This window comes from Rhinopithecus bieti, unplaced genomic scaffold (genome assembly GCF_001698545.2).
Source record: "Rhinopithecus bieti isolate Rb0 unplaced genomic scaffold, ASM169854v2 scaffold_5750, whole genome shotgun sequence".
Taxonomy (NCBI): Eukaryota; Metazoa; Chordata; class Mammalia; order Primates; family Cercopithecidae; genus Rhinopithecus; species Rhinopithecus bieti.
In genome coordinates this window covers 740,331-762,927 of record NW_016805082.1, presented here as the reverse complement: position 1 = coordinate 762,927, position 22,597 = coordinate 740,331, and the positions used below count along the sequence as shown (strand labels likewise).

General features: G+C 43.4%; 1 protein-coding gene across 8 annotated transcripts in view; it reads right to left on the bottom strand.

The window, feature by feature from the left end:
- Window positions 1-3,333: 3,333 nt before the first annotated feature.
- The window catches only part of PRDM10 (PR/SET domain 10), a 109,386-nt gene continuing 90,122 nt past the window's right edge, over window positions 3,334-22,597 (bottom strand). For 3 of the 8 annotated variants that reach the window (XM_017871165.1, XM_017871166.1, XM_017871169.1), the window contains 8 exons: window positions 22,131-22,310; window positions 20,728-20,838; window positions 19,257-19,457; window positions 18,296-18,610; window positions 15,837-15,938; window positions 14,257-14,437; window positions 9,167-9,270; window positions 3,341-6,123 (listed from right to left, as the gene is read on the bottom strand). In XM_017871165.1, the coding sequence (XP_017726654.1) occupies window positions 5,920-6,123; window positions 9,167-9,270; window positions 14,257-14,437; window positions 15,837-15,938; window positions 18,296-18,610; window positions 19,257-19,457; window positions 20,728-20,838; window positions 22,131-22,310 (1,398 nt within the window). In that variant the 3' untranslated portion in view covers window positions 3,341-5,919. Of the gene's footprint in view, window positions 6,124-9,166; window positions 9,271-14,256; window positions 14,438-15,797; window positions 15,939-18,295; window positions 18,611-19,256; window positions 19,458-20,727; window positions 20,839-22,130; window positions 22,311-22,597 lie in introns of all 8 variants that reach the window. The other 5 variants (XM_017871164.1, XM_017871170.1, XM_017871163.1 and 2 more) reach the window with 3 other exon arrangements.

Genomic DNA, 22,597 nt, shown 5'->3' with positions numbered 1-22,597 from the left:
GCATTTGAACACTGATGTTCAAAGTGATTATTGATATACTTGGGTTAATACTGACTATATTTGGATTAATGCTGACTATATTTGTTCCTGTTTTCTATGTGTTCCCTTGTTCTTTGCTCCTATATCGTCTTCCACTCCTTTTCTGCCTCTTGGTTTTGAGATGGGGTCTCACTCTGTCACCCAGGCTGGAGTGCAGTGGCACAATAGAGCTCCCTGCAGCCTCAACTCTGGGGCTCAAGTGATCATCTTGCCTCAGCCTCCTAAGTAGCTAGGATTACAGGCACATGTCACCACGCCCTGCTAATATATATTTTCATTTTCTTTACAGACAGTCTCACTATGTTGCCTGAGCTGGTCTTGAACTCCTGCCTTTAAGTGATCCTCCCACCTCAACCTTCCAAAGTGCTAGGATTACAGGTGTGAGGCACCACACCTGAACTCTTTTGTGGTTCGAACTGAACATTTTATATGATTCTATTTTCTATTTTCCTAACTTTCCTAGAATATCAGCTTTTTTTTTTTTTTTTTCACTTTTTAGTGGTAGCTCTAGAGTTTGCAATTAATTCAAGTACATTTTCACATAACACTATCCCACTTCATTGACAGTGTGCGTATCTTTTTTATTTTTCTTTCTTTGAGATAGAGTTTTGCTCTTGTTGCGCAGGCTGCAGTGCAATGGGCATGATCTCAGCTCACCACAACCTCCGCCTCCTGGGTTCAAGAGATTCTCCTGCCTCAGCCTCCTGAATAGCTGGGGTTACACGCATGCACCACCATGCCCAGCTGATTTTGTATTTTTAGTAGAGACGGGTTTCTCCATGTTGGTCAGGCTGGTCTCAAACTCCTGACCTCAGGTGATCTGCCTGCCTTGGCCTCCCAAAGTGCTGGGATTACAGGTGTGAACCACCACACCTGGCCATAGTGTGCGTATCTTATAACGAAATAATCCTAATTCCTCCCTCCCACCCCACCATCCCTTATATTATTGCCATCATTCATTTCACTTACATATGGATATATATACAGATATATTAGTATATATCATTGCTATTATTTTGAACAAACTGTCATGTGTTAGATCAATGAAGAGGCCAGGCACAACGGCTCATGCCTGTATTCCCAGCACTTTAAGAGGCTGAAATGGGTGGATCGTTTGAGCCCAGGAATTCGAGACCAGCCTGGGCAATACGGCAAAACCCCATTTCTACTAAAATAAATACAAAAAATTAGCCAGGTGTGGTGGCACGTGCCTGTAGTCCCAGCTACTCAGGAGACTCAGGTGGGAGAATCACTTGAGCCAGGGAGATCAAGGCTGCTGTGGGCTGTGATTGCACCACTGCACTCCAGCCTGGGCGACAGAGTGAAACCCTGTCTCAAAAAAGTAAAAGAAAATAAATCAATGAAGAATAAGAAAAGCAAGATTTTCTTTTACCTTCAGTTACAAAGGTAATATTGATGCTCTTTCTTTAAGTAGATCTGAGGTTCTGACTTTTATCATTTTCTTCTCTCTGAAAACTTCTCTTAATATTCTCTTCAAGGCAGGTCTACTGGCAACAAATCCCCTTTACTTTTGGAGGATAATTTCATGGGGTACAGCATTCTAGGTTAGTCACTGCTTTTTTCTCTCAACACTTAAACATTTCATTCCACTCTCTCCTTGTGTGCACAGTTTCAGAAGAAAAGTTATTTTTTGTTCATTTGTGTTTTGGTTTTGAAGGACTTTTTGCATTTACCCTGTATGTCCTCTGAGCTTCCTGGATCTGGGGTTTCATGTTCCATATTGATTTGGGGAATTATCAATCATTATTGCTTCAAATATTTCTTCTGTTCCTTTCTCTGGCTTCTTCTAGTATTCCCATGAGGCACAGTTATACCTTTTTTTACATCATCTCACAGTTTTTGGATATTGTCTTTCAGTTATAGAGGTTTCTATTGAGATATCCTCAAGCTCGGCGATTCTTTCTTAGGATTTTTTTTTTTTTTTTTTTTGAGGTGGAGTCTTGCTCTGTCGCCAGGCTGGAGTGCAGAGGTGCAATCTCGGCTCACTGCAACCTCCACCTCCCAGGTTGAAGCGATTCTTTCACTTCAGCCTCCCAAGTAGCTGGGATTATAGGCGCCCACCACCACGCCTGGCTAATTTTTGCACTTTTAGTAGAAGCAGGGTTTCACCATGTTGGCCAGGCTGGTCTTGAACTCCTGACCTCAAATGATCCACCCACTTCAGCCTCCCAAAGTGCTGGGTTTACAGGTGTGAGCTTGCGTGCCCAGGCTATTCTTCATTTTCTATCTCTAGCATTTTAGCTCATTCTTAGGATTTCCATCTCTCCTTACATTGCTTGCTTGTTATTGCTTGTTGTCTACTTTCTCTAGTAGAGCCCTTTTCATACTGTTCACAGTTGTTTTAAATTCCCAGTCTGCAAATTCCAGCGTCTGGGCCATATCTAAATCTGGGTCTGATGTTTGCTCTCTTTCTTCAGACTTGTCTTTTGCCTCTTAGTATGCCTTGTAATGTTTTTCTTGATAGCTGGTCATGATGTGCCAGATAGAGAGAATTTCTGTAAGGAGGCCTTGAGCAATGTGGTGGTAAGGTGTTGGGGTGGGGGAAGCATTCTGTATTCCTAAATGAGGACTCAGTCTTCTGGTGATCCTGTGCCTCTGGACTGTGTCCTTCACGAGCACTACGCGCTTATCCCCTCTTAGATGAGGGACGATGGCTAGAATGAGCTGGGTCTGGGTGTTTCCCTTCCTCCAGGTGACTGAGGTTCTGCTATAACTTCAGCAGGTTAGGTGCTTGTTACAATAGAAAGATCAGAAAGCTCTGGAGTATTTCAAAATGGTTCCTTCTCCCCTTCCTCTGCTGGAAACATGTGGGGATTTTTCTCCGAATTTCACTGTGAAAACCTAGTGAAGCTCCTGGGGATACAACTCATAAAAGTGTGGGTCTCCCCTGACCCCCCTCCAGTGACTGAGTTCCCTGGAGTTTTTAACTTCTCAGATCTCTCCATGCTGAGCCTGCAGCAATTCATCAAATAGACTTCACATTTTCCTAACCTGGCCCTGGTTCTCATAGAGGTTACTGCTCATGGATCTTTTTCTCATGGGTTTCTGTTCTATAAGCTATGATTCTCTGTATCTGCCTGTTTGTCTTTCCAATTTTGGGGACGGCAGTTTGTCCTGTGAGCTCAACTTTCTGACGGATCTCAGGAGAGATGTTGATCTTTCCATTTGCTCAGCTTCTTACTTATTGCTAGGATGGAGAGACCACTTCCATGCTTCCTACATGCCACGCTGGAAACCAGAAGTTGCAATTCTTAAAAGAAAAAAAAAAATAGCTCTTATGGCTTCACACATACAAACAGGCTTATTAAAAAATATATTTATTAATTTTTACACCTGCTGCATAGCACAAGACTATTAACACTATAACTCACTGAATGTACAATAAATGTTCACATTTAAATAATAGGATAGGGTCAACATTTTCAACCAGTGGGTCAGCTTTAGCATCTCATGAAGTGCTTTTTAGACCTAGATATCTTAAGAGTTTTTTGAAAGGATACTTCCGAGTCAGAAAACAAGATCAAAACAATAGGTTTGTCCAGAAAAACAGGAATTTTACATGATGAAATGTCTATTTCTGTCAGCACAAATCAACAATAAAAACAAAATCTACATCCAACCTACTCCAAAATACTCACACTGCACTGAATTAAGTCTACAGTGTCAATGTGTCTTGAGAGAGGCCACAATATCCACACTGGCTACATACATGTTTTCCAAATTTAGTTTTCTGATGGCTCGTCATTTGCCACCTCTTGAAATTCAGGTCCTTTTAAGAATCTATGACCTTGGAATGAATGAGCAGAATACCTGATCTGAAAGCCACGTGACGTGGCTCGACTGCCATCCGCATCTCTGGCTGATAATATACAAATCAGTTTGAGAGTCTTTATTTCACATAAGGACCAAAGAAGAAGAAGAAAACTTAGAAGGGAAAGCAACAAAGAGGTCCTTCCACAACATTTTCCTCTGTGTATTTTAAAACTTAAAATAACTGCCATAAAATGAACATTCCATTCAGTGATTCTTTTCAGTTTTCCAATAAGTTATTCCTGAGGGGAGGGAAGATACCTTATGGTTCAAATTAAAAAGAACATAACAGGGCCAAATTTCAGTTATCAAAGCTAAAACTGGACCTTTAGAAAATGCTACTATTCTTCCCCTAGAAAGGCTTTCTGGACAGGACACTGGGATATTTGTAATCATTACACTGTGGGACTTAGGGAACCCGAGTCTGTATTTTGTAATGCAGGGTCAATATTTCCTGTTGAATATCTTTCTCCCAAAGACAGAGAGTCCATTTTCAGTGTCCGTATATTTATGAAGTAACTTTCTCAAGTTCTCTTAGCACTCAAACATTGGGGAATAGCGATACGAACACGGTCTCAGAAATCAAGTGCGAAATCTACCCATCAATAAAGTTCTTTTAACAGACTTGTTCACTTTTCAGAAACTGTCTTTATCATAAAGAAGCTACTCTACTTAATTTATAGAACCAGTTTTTACCCAGAAATGTAAATTAATTAACTTCATTTGAAATGAAGTAAGGTCTTTCTGTTCTGGAGTAATAAATTCTACTATGCAATAATTATTCTAAAAACGTGTTAGCATGTCACAGAAAGTTGATAAAATATATACTGATTTTGTAATGCCCAACTAATAGTATACTCATAAAGACTGGATTTCTTCCAGATCCCTTATAACTACTTTATTATAAGTTTTCCTCACATTTTAATTTTTTCCCTAAGTGTGAAGTTGATCATCTTATTAAAAGGTCCAGATGAGTTACAATATGTTTAAAGTTAAAAGTGTTAAGAAATAAGAAATGCCACCTTTCCATCCAACTTTAAAGAATGTTCATTTTAAGACAGCGTTAAAAGTACTAAAATACACTGAACACTGTCAGCAAGAGTTAAATGTACACTTGGTCAAGGAATATATCCTTTACCAATGAATGATAAATGGATCCTGCAAGGCAGAACAAAATTTCAATTCTCTCTCTTCTCTCTCTCTATCAAGTTTTGGTAATTTTTCTTGATACCAATATCTCGTTCTTACCACCACCACAACCAGAGAATGGGAGGCAAAGTGTTAATGCAGGGGTTCAGATTTTGCTGACATCAAGCAGACTTTTCTCTTTCAGGGAGTCCACCTTTGTGAAACAATGAAGAACTATCAGAACGTGAGCTTCTGACCTAATCCACTGAGGACCAGCATCTCTGGAAAGCACTACCAACAGCCTAACAACAGTTCTCTAAAATAGGGAAGTTAAAAAAAAAATCAGCAAGAAAATTTAGATGACAGTTTTGCTTCAGAACGTCACTGTCAAAACTTTTGTTTCATCATTTTCATTTTCTTATTCAACAAGCTCCCTTTGTTAAATTACTGAAAACTAAAACAAGATAAAGCAGTTCAGACCTAATACACACCCACAAAATGCCCCTTCTCCTCCGGTGCCACGGCTTGGAATAAGAAGTCCAGTAACCATGGACTTGGCACATCCTGTCTCCACCTTTGGTATGAACACAATACACCGCTTAATATTTCCACAAAGGAAAAGTAAGGCTTGTCAGTGTGTTAAAAGACCAACTCAAGAGCAAGGCAAATTCTCTCCATCTCGAAATCTACTTTCCCCTGAAAGATCTCCGTTCCGTGGCAAAAAACGAAGGGTTTGAAGAGTCAATTTGATAAAGATGACCTTGGCAAAATAAACCCCAGTGGATGGATGAGAGACAAAACTGTCGTTTCCAGACTCTTGAGTGAATAATAAATCTTACAAAAGAGCTCTAAGTGTCAGAGCTTTCAGACTTATGAGAACAGACATGAGGTGGGTGCTGGATTCGAGCTCCAGGGTGGAAGTCATGGTTTGGTGATGTGCACTTCACTGCTTCCGTTCCCATTGGTCGTGGTGGTGATGATGTACTGTGTAGCCTGCTGTTGGCTGGTGGTCTGGGGATCCAAGGAGTCACTGTGTGCAGGTGGCTGGACCTGGACTCCACCAGAGAGGGCGGAAGTTTGCTTCTCCTCCAATTCTGGTTGACTTTCTGATAACACATAATGACCCTTAAGGAAGAAGAAAAGGATGTTTAAAAACCTGGGGCCTTAAAGGGAGGATGAAGCTACTAAGGAAGGAGAGAGATGCGAAGAAATGTCACAAGGGACCCAAAATAGGCACCTATGAGAGATGCTTTACCTAGGTTCTTTAGAGAGGGGGGATCAGTCACAATAATTGACTACAAAGGTAAGCTCCTTAAAGGAGCACCTTAGCTGTTTCACCAAATGCTAGAGTGAACAACTTCAGGTACAGTAATTTGCATCATGGTGGTAACACTCGTGGCAAAGAAAACGTGCTGTTGCAATGCTCCTAAGAATTTACACATTCAGAAAAGACAGTTGACTGTCCATTCGATCTTAAGACTAATACAGAATGGATCCAAGAAGAGATAGTTAAAGTCTCCTTGAAGAGGCAGAATGACCCTGAAGACAGGTAGTCAAGATCAATGGTTCTCAGAGTTCAGAATTTCAAAAGACCAGCAAAATTTTAAAAAAATAATAAATGGAGGCCGGGCGTGGTGGCTCACGCCTGTAATCCCAGCACCTTGGGAGGCCGAGGTGGGCGGGTCACCTGAGGTCGGGAGTTCGAGACCAGCCTGACCAATATAAAGAAACCCTGTCTCTACTAAAAATACAAAAAAAAAAAAAAATTAGCTAGGCGTGGTGGTGTATGCCTATAATCCCAGCTACTTGGGAGGCTGAGACAGGAGAATTGCTTGAACCCGGGAGGCAGAGGTTGCAGTGAGCCGAGATCGTGCCATTGCACTCTAGCCTGGGCAACAAGAGCGAGCCTCTGTCTCAGAATAATAACAATAATAAATGGTTCCCAAATTTTATTTTGTCAAGTAAGGTCATTTAAAACATGCTACCATCAAATAGAGATTTTAACACTCAAGAGCACAGGAAGAACAGGATCTCAGAATGAAATCCCTTACACTGAATAAATTTAGCTTTATGAAAACTTACACATTGTCTTTGTTTTCTTATTTTTCCCCTCATCATGAAAACGTCTTCAGAGACCTGTAGCTGGCTATTTTGTTACATTAACATTTTTAAAGAAATGTGTCTGTCAGTCAGAAGGAGGGTTGGTCAGCTACAGAACAGAGGAAAAGAGACGTCACAGAGAGACTCTCAGGCAGTAGCCTGTCTGCACTGCCCAGAAAAGAGCCATCGCCAAATACCCATTTGATTCCACTAGGGCCAGATGTTCTGAGTTCACCCCACCAGGCAACGTTGTGATCATGATTGTTTTTTCCATGTGGGGAGGGGGCTGTTTGTCAACCTAGGGTCCATTGACTCCTGGGGGGTCCATAGGTCGGCTGCAAAAAATGCACAAACCCCCAAAACTGTACATTAAATTAGTGTGCATGTACACTGTGGTAGGGGAAGAGAAACAGTCTTGGCTAAAACCATTCTCAAATGAGTTCCAGGCCAGAAAAAGAACAAAGTCAATGGGTCGTACAGGGAACAAAAAATGTCCTGGTCATGCCAGTGTGATTATCCCATTTTACATTCGTTACTGTTTTCACTGACAATTAATAGTGTCACTCTGGATTTACATCTCTCTCCTAAGTCTAGTTAATGTGACCTTGTGTGCTGAGAAACAGGTGAGCTCTCCGTATACTAAAAAGAAAGAAAGAAAGAAAAAAAATCAGGGTTTTGAGACCACAAGACTAGCTAGCTACCCTCTGAAACCTCTTAAGAAAATCTTCCCTTGGTAATATCTCAATATTGCTAGCCATTGAAGAGCATTTTTCCTTTTTTTTCTTCTAGCTTTCTTAAGATATAATTAAACAAAACAACCTGATTAACATATCCATCAACTCAAGCACTTGCCATTTTATTTTATGGCAAAAAACATTATCTATACTAACAGTTTTCAAGTATACGATACATTATGAACACAGCCAGCATGCTGTACAGAAGATCTCCGAACTTATCCACCCAGGAGTATTCTTCTTTTTTTTCTTTTCTGAGACAGAATCTCACTCTGTTGCCCAGGCTGGAGTGCAGTGGCATGATCTCAGCTCACTGCAACCTCCGCCTCCCAGGTTCAAGTGATTCTCATGCTTCAGCCTCCCAAGTAGCTGGGATTACAGGGATGCACCCCACACCCACCTAATTTTGTATTTTAGTAGAGGCAGGGTTTTACCATGTTGACCAAGTTGGTCTTGAACTCCTGACCTCAAGTGATCTGCCTGCCTTGGCCTCCCAAAGTGTTGGGATTATAGGCATGAGCCACTGAGCCCAGCCAAGAGTATTTTTCTAAATTCCCATGTATGTACTCTGTCTTCTAATAACTTAAGAGGCAGGCCAGAACAAACCAGTGAAGATAAAAACAGAAGGAGACACAATCAACATTGTACCTGCCCAACTTAGATAATTTAAGGCAATGTTTTTCACTTTCAGGTGGGTGAAATGTTTAATACAGCTCCATAATTGATTCATTATATTATTCTCTCCCAACCCAGTTGAGGGCCAATTGTCTTGAGGACTTAATCTTTCCAAGAAGCATATAAAAACACCCATAAGGGCCGGGCACGGTGGCTCACGCCTATAATCCCAGCACTTTGGGAGGCCGAGGTGGGCGGATCATGAGGTCAGGAGATGGAGATCATCCTGGCCAACATGGTGAAACCCCATCTCTACTAAAAATACAAAAATTAGCTGGGTGGGTGGCGCATGCCTATAATCCCAGCCACCCTGGAGACTGAGGCAGGAGAATCACTCGAACCCAGGAGGTGGAGGCTGCAGGTGAGCCAAGACTGCACCACTGTACTCCAGCCTGGCGACACAGCGAGACTCTGTCTCAAAAAAAAAAAAAAAAAAAGGCTCACAGCGATGGAGCTAGGACCATTACAGTTATTAATTGAACAGATATTTATTGAGCATTTGCTATATCCTAGTCTCCTGGATAGGGCACTGAGGATAAAGTGATAAGACCCAAGACCCAGCTTTCAAAGAATTCATCAACTACTGTGAGAAAACAGAGTAAGCCAATCATTAAAAGATAAGTGGTGACAAGAGTTATATAGCACCACAGGTTGCTTACCGAAGTAACCGCCTTCACCTGGCCAGTAGTAACTGGAGTTGCCACACCACTGTCTGTAATCACAAACTGACCTGGGGGAAGTGTCATCATTTGAATCTCAGATGCTAAAAAACAGGAAATATTCATAGTTCAGTGGTCTCAGATTTTAACACAAATCTTAGAAACAAAACCATAACCAGTAGCCACAGTCCCCACTGATTTGCTTGCCATGAGAGTCTTACAATGATATGATTTCTCTGCTACGAATTGAGAAGAGACTGGTACGCAGCGACCCAGTGTCAGAGACAATCAGTGCAATCCCCTTCAAATGTGGCTTCTCAGTATCCACAAAGACAAATACTCAACAATTTTTAAAACCTTGAAATAAGTCACAAAGAGTTACCTTTTAAATCAATATTTTTATCTTTTATATTCAGATTTGAATTTGTGACACAAATGTATCCACACTTGGCTATCATAATTTAATCCAACTTGAATTTTATTTCACCACCAGTGTTATTAGAGCAAATTAAAAATAAAGCCGACCCTAGCATCTTGTTGATAAGTAATATTTCCTCCTAAAAGAATGAGACTTTCTTGGGAAAATGGCTGATTCCAGACCTGGGCAGAAAGCTTGTGAGACAGTTGTGGGGCACTGTGTCTTCTCAGCACACAAGATGTGATGAAAGACTATCGGGTCATGTGGGAATAATGCAGGAGCCAGTTAGAAGAGGCTCCTACAAGCCAGAGAAGGGGATCACTTGAGCATCGGTAAGGATCACACCTGCAATCGGCTGAAACACACCAGGCGTTGAAATCCACGGGTACATAACCACACTAAGACGTGCACACACACCCCTATCACCTTGGATAGCATAAGAAATCAATTCATTTTGTGAAAACTGGTAAACAAAGGAAATGAATTAGGTATTTAAAGCATTTATCCTGCCTTTCTTGTACAAATTGTACCTGAGAGAAACTTGGTAGTTAAGGTAAAATTTTTTTCTTTATAAAAGTTTTCTAGCTAATTAATGAATAAGGTGCTAGAATCATGGCCAGGCACAGGGACTCACGCCTGTAATCCCAGCACTTTGGAAGGCCGAGGCAGGCGGATCACTTGAGGTTAGGAGTTCAAGACCCACCTGGCCAACATGGTGAAACCCTCATCCCTACTAAAAATACAAAAATTAGCCAGGCAAGGTGGCAGGTGCCTGTAGTCCCAGCTACTTGGGAGGCTGAGGCAGGAAAATCACTTGAACCTGGGAAGCAGATTGCAGTGAACCAAGATCGCACCACTGCACTCTAGGCCTGAGTGACAAAGCAAGACTCCATCTCAAAAAAAAAAGAATATCACAACTTTGCAAGCCCTAATGAAATAATGGAGCTAAGGAATAAACACCGATGGCTCCTAACATCACAAAAAGAGAGACACCTGAACATTATGTGCTCTTGATAGAAGTACACACGCCAGCTATGAAATATCAGGAGGCAAAAAACAAACTGCACCTGAGCAAGCCTGCAGATCGAATTGCCAGTCTACAGGAAATGAAAGGGACAGAAGAGCACATATTCACTGCATGGTAACACGGGAATCCCACCAGCAAAATCCAGAATGCGGAAAACAGCACAAATGACCCGGTTTCCTCAACACAGAAATTATAACTTAAAAGAGTGAACACATACATTAAAAGAAACTCAAAACTCATCATCAATTGCAATGTATGGCCCTTATTCGGAACCCAATATGAGCAAACCAACTTTTTTTGTTTGAGATGGGAGTCTTGCTCTGATGCCCGGGCTGGAGGGCAGTGGCGTGATCTCGGCGCACCACAACCTTCGCCTCCTGGGTTCAAGCGATTCTCCTGCCTCAGCCTCCTGAGTGACTGGGACTACAGGTGCGCACTACCATGCCCGGCTAATTTTTGTATTTTTAGTACAGGCGAGGTTTCACGATGTTGGAGAGGCTGGTCTCGAACTCCTGACCTCGTGATCTGCCTGCCTCAGCCTCCCAAAGTGCTGGGATTACAGGCGTAAGCCACTAAGCCTGGCTGAGCAAACAAACTATTTTTTAAAAAATTTCTGAGACAATCATAGAAATATAAAAACCCTGACTGGGCATTTTAAATGTATTTGTGGGTATTAAAGAATTACTGTTGGCTGAGCACAGGGGCTCACGCCTATCATCCTAGCACTTTGGGAGGCCAAGATGGGAAGATCACTTGAGCCCAGAAGTTTCAAAACCAGCCTGGGCAACACAGCGAGGTCGCATCTCTACCGAAAAATTTAAAGGAAAAAAAATTGGCAAAGCATGGTGGTATGTGCCTATAGTCCTAGCTACTGGGAGGCTAGGGCAGGAGGATGGCTTGAGCCGAGGAGTTGGAGGCTGCAGTGAGCTATGATCACACCACTGTACTCCAGACTGGGTGACAGACAAGACCCCCTCTTTTTTTTTTTTTTTGGAGACGGAGGTTCTCGCTCTGTTGCCCAGGCTGGAGTGCAGTGGACAGGATCAGCCTCACTGCAAGCTCAGCTTCCCAGTCACGCCATTCCCTCCCTGCCTCAGCCTCGCCGAGAGCTGGACTAACAGGCGCCCGCCACCATCGCCCGGCTAGTTATTTTTGTAGTTTTTAGTAGAGACAGGAGTTTCACCGGTTAGCCAGGATGGTCTTGATTCTCCTGAACCATCGTTGATCCGCACCGTCTCGGCTCCCCAAAGTGCTGGGATTACAGGCTTGAGCACCCAACCCGGCGACCCTCTCTTAAAAAAATAAAGAAAGAAAAATTACTGTCATTTCTTTTAGGTGTGATAATGCTGTATGGAGTTGTGTTTTTAAAAAATAGTTTTTTTCAACTGAGCATGGCTTATGCCTGTAATACCAGCACTTTGGGAGCCCAAGGTGGGAGGATCACTTGAGCCCAGGAGTTTGAGATCAACTCAGCCAATGTAGTGAGATCTTCGCTCTAAAAAATTTTTTTTAAATTAGACTACACGTGGTGGCTCACATCTGTAAACCCAGCACTTGGGGAGGCCAAAGTGGGTGGATCACTTGAGTCCAGGTCAAGGCTGCAGTGAGCCATGATCACGCCACTGCATTCTTCAGCCTGGAAGACAGAGCAAAACCCTATCTCAAATAGTCCTTTTCTTTTAGAGATATATACCAAAATATGTATGGATGAGGTGATATGATGGATCATTATCCAGTTGGAGGATGGGAGATAATGATTGGCGCATATATGAGACAAGGTTGGGTGTAAGTTGGTAACTCCAGAGGCTGGACAATGGGTACAGGATGGTTCGTTACACTCTCTCTACTTTTGTATATTTTTATATTTTTCCCTAATAAATTTCAGTCCCAGAATCTTTTCTACAGGTTAGAATGCTAGCTCATCCTATTTTTACCATGAGTATCTTCATCACTCCACTTTTTTTTTTTTTCTTTTTTGAGATAGAGTCTCGCTCTGTCACCCAGGCTGAAGTGCAGTGGCACGATCTTTCTGCCTCAGCCTCCTGAGTAGCTGAGATTACAGCCATCCACTACCACACCTGGCTAAATTTTTTTGTATTTTTAGTAGAGACAGGGTTTCACCATGTTGGCCAGGGTGGTCTCAAACTCCTGACTTCAAGTGATCCGCCCACCTTGGTCTCCAAAGTGCTGGGATTGCAGGCATGAGCCACAACACCCAGCCCACTTCACTTTCTTTCACAGGAATTATACTGAGTACAGAGGTCAGTCTATTCACCAGATTCTAGTGGTAAGAGAGTCCTTCCCTGAGTGGAAACTAGACCCAGCCCTTGTTGTGACGTCCAGTGTTTAAGAGTATAGATTGTGGCCGGGCGCAGTGGCTCATGCCTGTAATCCCAGCACTTTGGGAGGCTAAGGTGGGTGGATCACCTGAGGTCAGGAGTTCGAGACCAGCCTGGCCAATATTGTGAAACCCCATCTCTACTAAAAATACAAAAATTAGCTGGGCTTGGTGGCCCGTGCTTGTAATCCCAGCTACTCGGGAGGCTGAGGTGGAGTTTGCAGTGAGCCAAGATTGTGCCACTACACTCCAGCCTGGGCGACAGAGCGAGACCTCATCTCAAAAAAAAAAAAAAAAAAAGAATATTGATTGTAAAAATTAACTAGATGGTAGAGTTTGAGCCTGACTCCACAGCAAATCTATGTAACATAGCCAAGGATCAATCATGACAAAGACGGGCCCCCCCAAAATAAATCAACAGTAGAAGAAAGATCAATACTTTCCCTTCTCAGCACCTATTCCTCCTAGTTTCTACTACTGAGGTCTGTTACATCTACTATTCCTTCCATACCTTCCATGATAAAGGTCTCATACTTCCTGGCCTGCAACCCAAAGCTGTTTACCCACCAAGGGGTTTACCTACTCTGACCTCTGTCAGCCAGCCTGTTACTGTTTCCATAGCATGAATATCAGGGTTTTGGAATCAACAACTCATATGTCTCTCTCCTTTACTAGATGGCGGTCAGCAGCACAGTGGGGTGGTGTAGAGTGTACACTCTGAAGCCAACTGCCTGGGTTCCAATCCTCTGTTTACTAGCTCTTGGAAAAGTGAGTGTGTGGAAATTGCCTTATCTGTAAAATGCAAATAACAATTGTACTTATCTCATACGTTGTTGTGAATACTGACTGTGATATATATGGTTCCGAATCATTCCTGGCCATACAGTAAGAGCTTAATGAAAGTTGGTTAACATTATTATTGTGTGGTGTTACTGATACCAATGAGAATATTATTCTTGGTATAGCCAGGGTCTAGTACAGTGATTGATACACAGGCATTCTACAAATATTGGTGGAAGGGATGACTCAACATAGCCTATATCCATCTATCTTACCACTTAATTACATAGCTATGCTTCCTCCAGCGATACACCTGACGTTTCAAAAATGTCCTATCAGGGTAGCTCTGTGAAATCAGAATGCTACACCTTGAGATTTGTCATGAAACTCATTGAAGTACATGCACTAGAGAGTGTACAAAACGGTCAATAGATACTTTAAAAATCTATCATAAGCTGAATAAATTCAGACACATGGCTGGAGATCTCCCACCCCTGACCGACACGGCATCGTCCCTTCTTACTTACAATAGCCACGGAAGGAATTCCAAGCACTGGGCAGGTAGGTGTGCTGCACAGAGGAATTCTGCTGCTGCTGCTGCTGCTGCTGCAGGGCCTGCCCCTGTGTGGAAGAACTGCCCTGGATGTGGGAGGGGCTGAGCCCCTGCTGAGCCTGCTGGGCTGAGGGACTCAAAGGCTGCCCAGATACCTGGGGAGAAAGAGAAAGCAATGGCAGGGAATTATGAACTTCTAATATAGTGAAGACTCACAGATAACTGAAGGAAGTAAATCAGACTAATATGAATTATAATGTTGAAACTATCATTGCTTATTTTTTTTTTTGAGACGGAGTTTTGCTCTTATTGCCCAGGCTGGAGTGCAACAGCACGATCTCGGCTCACTGCAACCTCTGGCCCCTGAGTTCAAGCTATTCTCCTGCCTCAGCCTCCTGAGTAGCTGGGATTACAGGCATGCGCCACCACGCCCGGCTAATTTTGTATTTTTAGTAGAGACAGGGTTTCTCCATGTTGGTCAGGCTGGTCTCAAACTCCCGACCTCAGGTGATCGGCCCCCCCCGGCCTCCCAAAGTGCTGGGATTACAGGCATGAGGCACCGCGCCCAGCCTATCATTGCTATTATTAAAAGTAATACTTTAAATAAGAATAAAATCAATGAAAAGCAAGCATAACTATAAAATTGTAATTTGTTTTCAAAGGATTCTCTACCAGAGTATGCAAAAAAATTAATTTCAATCAACTGTTAGAAAGATAAATGAAAGAAAATATAATTACCTACATTATATAAGGTTAAAAATAATAGGAGGTGAAGTAACTTCCCTGTGTCACAAAACTATCTGGAACACAAAATGAAATGGAACTCAAAGTTCATCATTTCCATTCACCAGCACTGACTAATCCCAGCTGGCTGGTGGAGTTCAGCACAGGTGAGTGAAGAGGCCCACTCCTGACAACAGGATGAGGCCAGTGCTCTCCAGCCTGCCACCTGCAATCCCGCTCCAAACTACCCACCCAGCTTCCTTTCCAAACATCATTTCCTGTTAGTAATCCAAACAGAATAACCCCGTTTCAGAACTGTACCCCTCCTCCAAGACCTCAAAGACCACTTCTACAAAAATGCCCTGGACTCCCTCCTAAACCTAATCTCTCCCTCTCTGAACTCTGAGAACTTATCTATGTATCTCAATTCCAGACTCAAGCATACAAACACAGTAACATGCAATATACCATAATACTCCACAAAGCCACTGTTCCAAACCATAGAAGCCACTTAGCCATTGCATTTAGAATGGAAAGCAAAGACCACTGTTGTTTCTAGGATGTCATACCACAGGACTCTGTGAGGGCAGAAACAGCTAACAGCTTAATGTGTGTCCACAATACCAATATAAAAATTGGAGGCAAAGGTAAGATCCTTTAATAAAAATCCAAAAATAACAGTATCTCAGTAGCTGAGGAGACTAGGTCTGAAGGGAATGTCCTCCCTCTCATTAACTCTGATAGTCCCTGAGGCCATGCTAACACCTCCAAATAGTCTGTGGAGCAGGGTACCTGGGCGGAGGACGGGGCCGAGGCAGTAGGCTCGCTGACCTGGATGTGCTGCACCTGGATGGCGTGCTGGGGGTAGGGCTGAGGATCATGGAGCTGGCCAACATCCACAGTGGACTGCTGTGACTGGTGAGGGGAAGTGGCCTGGAAGGAGAGAAAACAGGCCCAGAAACCAGATATATATTGATTGAGATTAAGGGAAATCCTTCCAGAGAAAAGGTTCAGTTAAAAACAATATCCTGGGCCGGGCGCGGTGGCTCAAGCCTGTAATCCCAGCACTTTGGGAGGCCGAGACGGGCGGATCACGAGGTCAGAAGATCAAGACCATCCTGGCTAACACGGTGAAACCCCGTCTCTACTAAAAAATACAAAAAACTAGCCGGGCGAGGTGGCGGGCGCTTGTAGTCCCAGCTACTTGGGAGGCTGAGGCAGGAGAATGGCGTGAACCCGGGAGGCGGAGCTTGCAGTGAGCTGAGATCCGGCCACTGCACTCCAGCCTGGGCGACAGAGCGAGACTCCGTTTCAAAAAAAAAAAAACAAACAAACAAACAACAACAACAAAAAAAAAACAATATCCTGGCCAGGTGCAGTGGCTTATGCCTATAATCCCAGCACTTTGGGAGGCCAAAGCAGGTGGATTGCTTGAGCCCAGGAGTTCGAGACCAGCCTGGGCAACATGGCAAAACCCTGTCTCTACAAAAAAATACAAAAATTAGTCAGGTGGCCAGGTGTAGTAGCTCACCCCTGTAATCCCAGCACTTTGGGAGGCTGAGTCCGGGGCATCGCTTGAGGTCAGGAGTTCAAGACAAACCTGACCAATATAGTGAAACCCTGTCTCCACTAAAAATACAAAAATTAGCTGGGTGTGGTGGTGAGCACCTATAATCCCAGCTACTCAGGAGGCTAAGGCAGGAGAATCACTTAAACCTGGGAGGCAGAGGTTGCAGTGAGCTGAAATCGTGCCACTAGACTCTAGCCTGGGCAACAGAGCAAGACTCCATCTCAAAAAAAAAAAAAAAAAAAAATTAGCCAGGCATGGTGGCATGCCTGTAATCCCAGCTACTGATAAGGCTGAGGTGGGAGGAATATCTGAGCCTGGGAGGCGGACGCTGCAGTGAGCCATGATTGTGCCACTGCACTCCAGCTTGGGTGACAGAGTGAGACCCTGTCTCAAAAAAGAAAGCAAAAACAATATCCCAATATATGCCAACAGAAATAGAAGAATGGAAGGGATTTCAGCTCCAATGCTGCACTCGCAGATAGCCCACACCTAGACCAAGCCAGAAAACAGGATAGAAAAAGATCGTTTAAAGAAATGTGCTTCTAACACGTAAGCCACTAATGTTATTATATTCTGGAAGAGAAGGAGAGAGAGGAAAGATAGTTCCTGACAATAAGCTGAAAAAGAAGTTGTCAGGAATCAAAACTTTCAGTTACATTTAATGATCTACACTTTATCAATTAAAAGAGATCAAAGAAGAGAATTTGCTTTTAGTTTGTCACCATTAACCTACTACAACCGTGGTTTTTAACCTTTTACGTATCATAAACATCTTTGAAAAAGTAGCTAAAGTACAGGCCCTTTTTCTAGAACAGTGTACCTATACATCATAATTTACAGGCAACTTCAGGGACACTTCTCCTCAGTGTAATTAAATGAAACGATAGTTCTGGGAGAATCACTTTCATTTAGTTCCTTAGTCAATAAGAATGAGTTATTCATTATCTGGTAGAAGGAACACAGTTATACCTCTATACTACAAAGGCACTGACTGATATGCAGAGATTGAATCAACATTATTCCTTTTTTTTTTTTTGAGATGGAGTCTCACTCTGTCGCCCAGGCTGGAGTGCAATGGTGTGATCTTGGCTCACTGCAACCTCTGCCTCCCAGGTTCAAGCAATTCTCCTGCCCCAGCCTCCTGAGTAGCTGGGATTACAGGCATCCACCACCACACCCGGCTAATTTTCATATTTTTAGTAGAGACGGGGTTTTGCCATGTTGGCCAGGCTGGTCTTGAACTCCTGACCTCAAGTGATCTGCCCACCTTGGCCTCCCAAAGTGCTGGGATTACAGGTGTAAGCCACTGTGCCCAGCCATCAATATTATTCTTTACAACCTTTCTTTGATATAAGACATTTGATACGCAGGTCGTGATTCATCAAACTGGCTCATTATGAAGCAGCCAACCAGGATGGTAAAAGATAAGGATTCAGAGGAGGGTCAGAAATAGGTGCTGTGGCTACTGTCCTGCCATAGCACAGGAGGCTTGTATATGCTGGAGCCTAAAATTTTCTGACTACCATAGACAGAAATCTCTTACACTGCTAAGGCCAGAGGCCTCATCAGCCTGAAAGGGGAAGGGGCATTTGTAAAATGCCCAAGGCTCAGAACTTCCACGCAGAAGGACATTACATACATCTCAGCCCCAGATCAGAGAACGAGGTGCTAGTGGCAACAGGGCACTCATAAGGCTAAGGGAAACCGAGGCACGCAGTACCGGGGCCACTTGCACCACTTGAAGCTGTATGTGCTGAGGCTGCTGGAGGCCAGACGCCGACTGCGACACAGGGATGTACTGAATTCTCTGGTAATCCCCTTGTGGCGTTCGGTAGTCTGTCGTCAAAGTCTGGGACAGTTCTGTCATTGCTTGGGTGAGCAGGTCCGTCGTCACCACAGTCTCTCCAGTGGCGCTGTCCGTAGTTAAAACCGCTGGGGTGGCACTGATCACAGCTGTCGTCAGTGGTGTGTGTATGGTGTTGGAGAGCTGGGCGAACTCCGGATGCTTCTTTCGAATGTGCTGGACCATCTTGGTCTGAAAAAGCAAGGTAAAAAACAAGAATTAGTATTAGAATTTGTGATTTTCCATTTTTCTCACATGTAAATCCTCCAAAGATTCCTAAAGTCTTTTATCTTATGTCTTAAAAAAAGAAAAGTCAGAGCAACACTGACCCTATGCCTGTACTTCCTGGGGTAACATAATGCTATGAAAGCAGGAAAGAGGGTGGGAATGAAGTAAAGCCTCACCTGGTCTCAACCACCAGCAAGGTCTCAACATCCCCCCCAGCTAGTACCTGCAGCAATCAATCACAATCCCCCCAGCCAAAACCACCTCCTTTGTGAAGCCACCACTTAACCTTCTATGCGGTGCTTCCATAAGCCTGAACTCACCAACTACAAGCACAGAACATTCAAATGTGAGGCCCTCCGCAGGCCAAGGGAAAAGGAAAACAGCCAGCTGCTTGGGCTGCTGTATGGCACTAATTCTGGGGGAGGTCCACAGTATTCTCTTTCCGTTCTCTGCTGTGGTCCCTGTTTACAGTGACTAGGACAACATCTCTTTCAGTCCCCCGTCAACTCAGAAGGAGCCGTCCAGACCATGTGGATGAGAAGACATCTTCCCTTAAGAGATTCCTTACATGGCCGTTTTGACCTCAGCTTTAGTCAGAAACTGCCCCTACCTTGCTGCTGTACTGCTTGGAGCAGTGGGGACAGCAGACGGGAGGGGTGGCAATGGTGCCCGTCAGCTGGGTGTGTGTGCTCAGCATGGGGTCTGGCTCTCCAGGACCAGCGGGCCGGAGCTTCCGAATGCTTGGTGGGAGCTCTGCTCCTGGGTGGTTCTTCAGAATGTGGGCTTTGCGCTTGCTGGCGCTTTTATAAACCTGCAAATGTAAGTGCCTTGCCATGAAAGCAGTATACGGTTCCACTTTCTTGCTTAAAGCAAACTAACAATTTCATTATAAGACATTGAGGAAAAGTATTGAAGTAGACCCAAATAAAATATATTAATACGTATATTAACAGATCTATTGAAGGACAACAAGCATATACCATAAATTAGAATAAAAAAGAACATAATGTAGATATGCCAGGTTTCTTTAATCCATAAATCTAAGATAGTAACTGTGAAAATACCCTTTACCCTAAAGTGTAAAATTTGGATATGATACACAGACACAGGAAGGTAATTGTTTTCGAGGCCCGTCCACCTCAGAGGAGAGCTGCCTGTGAAAGCTCCCATACAATGTATGCAGCTGAAGACCAGGAGCCAGAGAATCTTCCAAATGGCAACGTCAATAGCAACTGCTATCTATAGTGGGAATCTATGTTAAAAAATGTTTCTCACTTTTAAGCTGATATAGCTACATTATATAAGGAAAGGATGGCCGGGCATGGTGGCTCATGCCTATAATCCCAGCACTTTGGGAGGCTGAGGTGGGTGGATCACCTGAGGGCGGATCTTCCTGGCCAACATGGTGAAACCTCATCTCTACTAAAAATACAAAAATTAGCTGAGCGTGGTAGCGGGCGCCTGTAATCCCAGCTACTCTGGAGGCTGAGGCAGGAGAATCGCTTGAACCCAGGAGGCAGAGGTTATAGTGAGCCGAGATCATGCCACTGCACTCCAGCCTGGGCGACAGAGCAAGACTCCATCTCAAAAAGAAAGAAAGGATATTATGGTGGAACAATAAATATATATTCTGTGTCTTTTCTGAAACTACACAAAAATAATGGAGTAGTACAAGTAGAGTACTCCACCACGAAGCTTTCCCAACCCCCCCTACCTTATAGAAACCCCCAATCTACCATATATGTCATAGGCCATATGATAAATGCTCTCATTTTAGAACCTAGGAATTTGAAATTAATTCATACACTAGGCACTCAGTAATAAGCCTCTTCTAGTGTAACAAAAATCACAGAGAGAAGGGACAGTAAGAAAAATGAAGTCAATTATTTCTTAAGAAAAAAAATTGGCTTAAAATTAGGCTGTATTTCTAGTCCTTTCTTGTCTGAATGGAGACTACGGAGAGACAGGGAACCATCTGGTCAGAGTAACAAACAAATCATAGCATAGATTTATAAATGCGGACGAGTCAGCTCTAAGCAGGGAACCCCAGTGGCACACCAGCATGAATATTTCCCTTTTACCTTATCGCAATACTGACAAAAGTAATCACGATTGGGTTTTATGATGGGTAGAGTTAACTCTGGCACCTCTTCTATCTTCATGTCTGGGTGTCTCTTTGACAGGTGATTTACCTAAAGTGAAAACAAAGAACAAATGAGAAAAAGAGATCCCATTAACCAAACGGAAGCTACACAAATGCCTCTGATAATGACCACCAGAAGCTGAAATTCTCTGAAGCAATGCCCCAAAACAATAAGGCATTTGGCCAGGACCAGCATCACCAGACCCCATCTGACACCAAAGCACTCACAGTCAGGGTTAACAGGAGTTAATAATTCACCAGACAACTGAAGGTGAACTCACTGTGGTGAATTCAGCCATCAACAGTCTTTGGCTGAAAGAACTACTATTGGAAAAAGGAAAATTACACTGATATGAATTTCTTTGGTGAGTTCTCCTCATGCAAACCTGTCTTTCATTATTTAATGCCCTAGCCTTACTAAGAACATGGAATGAGATACAGACCAAGGTTCTGAATTTTAATTTGCTCTATGACTTTCCAGCTCCTGGCAGAAATATATTCTGCACCTGTAACAAGGTCAAAACGAGTTGAGAGCAGAGCACTGGCTGTCCTGATACTTCAGCTAATCTGGATGCACATACCCTGCTTTGATGGACAGCTTCCTTCTACTGCTGTTTGATATCTGGAAAAGAGAGGCATTAAAAGGAAACAGCTGTGGGCTGGGCGCAGTGGCTGACGCCTGTAATCCCAGCATTCTGGGAGGCTGAGGAGGGTGGATCACCTGAGGTCAGGAGTTTGAGACCAGCCTGGCCAACACGGTGAAACCCTGTTTCACCATGAAATATAAAAATCAGCCAGGCATGGTGGTGGGCACTTGTAATCCCAGCTACTCAGGAGGCTGAAGCAGGAGAATCACTTGAACCTGCGAAGGGGAGGTTGCAGTGAGCCGAGATCACGCCATTTCACTCCAGCCAGGGCAACAACAGTGAAACTCCATCTCAACAATAAATAAATAAGATAAAATAAAATAAAAGGGAACAGCTGGGGAGAAGGCAAACACCCCACAAGAAAATACATTCAGGGACACAAAAGAGGGAAATAAAATAAGGTGAGAGCAGAGATTGAGATGGGTAAAGAAAAACAAAACTAGTAATGAAAAGTGATTAAAAAAAAAAAAAGCCTCTTGCAAGAATTGACCCAAAAAGCAGCAAGAGGGCAAAGGGAGACTGGAAAAGACAGAACTCCAAACTGGGAATTGTTTGCCTCTGTTTCTTCCCCTGGACATTGACAAAACCATTGATCAATATGACTTAGGACAGAATACAACACAGAAGTCACCATCATCGACAGAAATGAGGTGTGCTGGGAAGACAGAGGAACCCGCGGCCACTTGGCACTGACCAGCATGCCGCGCCGGCGGAAGCCCATCATGCACAGGCGGCACTTGAATGTGAAGCTGTCGTAGTCTGTGGACGTGATGCGGGGCTTGAACGTCTTGGAGCGGCTGATGCGGTCGGCTTTCTTGGCTTCCCTTTCAGGATTATGCATCCTCTGCATGTGTTCCCGTAGTTTGTCTTTTCGCTATTTGGAGAGAATTTTTGAAAACAGGGTAGACATGTTGGTAGAACATTTTTAATGGAAGGGATAATTTTAAAAATCAATACAAATTAGCAGTAGCCACAAGCCTCCAAGAGACATTTGAGTTGCTGGAACACTAGGACATACAAAGATGTGTTAAAAGTGCCTGGGAGTTACTCTGTTCACTAGCAAATATGTGCATTCCAATGTTAAAATGACCATTAAATAGGAAAGATACATACTGACTTTTGAGAATAAAGACTGTGCATTTATGTAGAGGAATTAAAGAG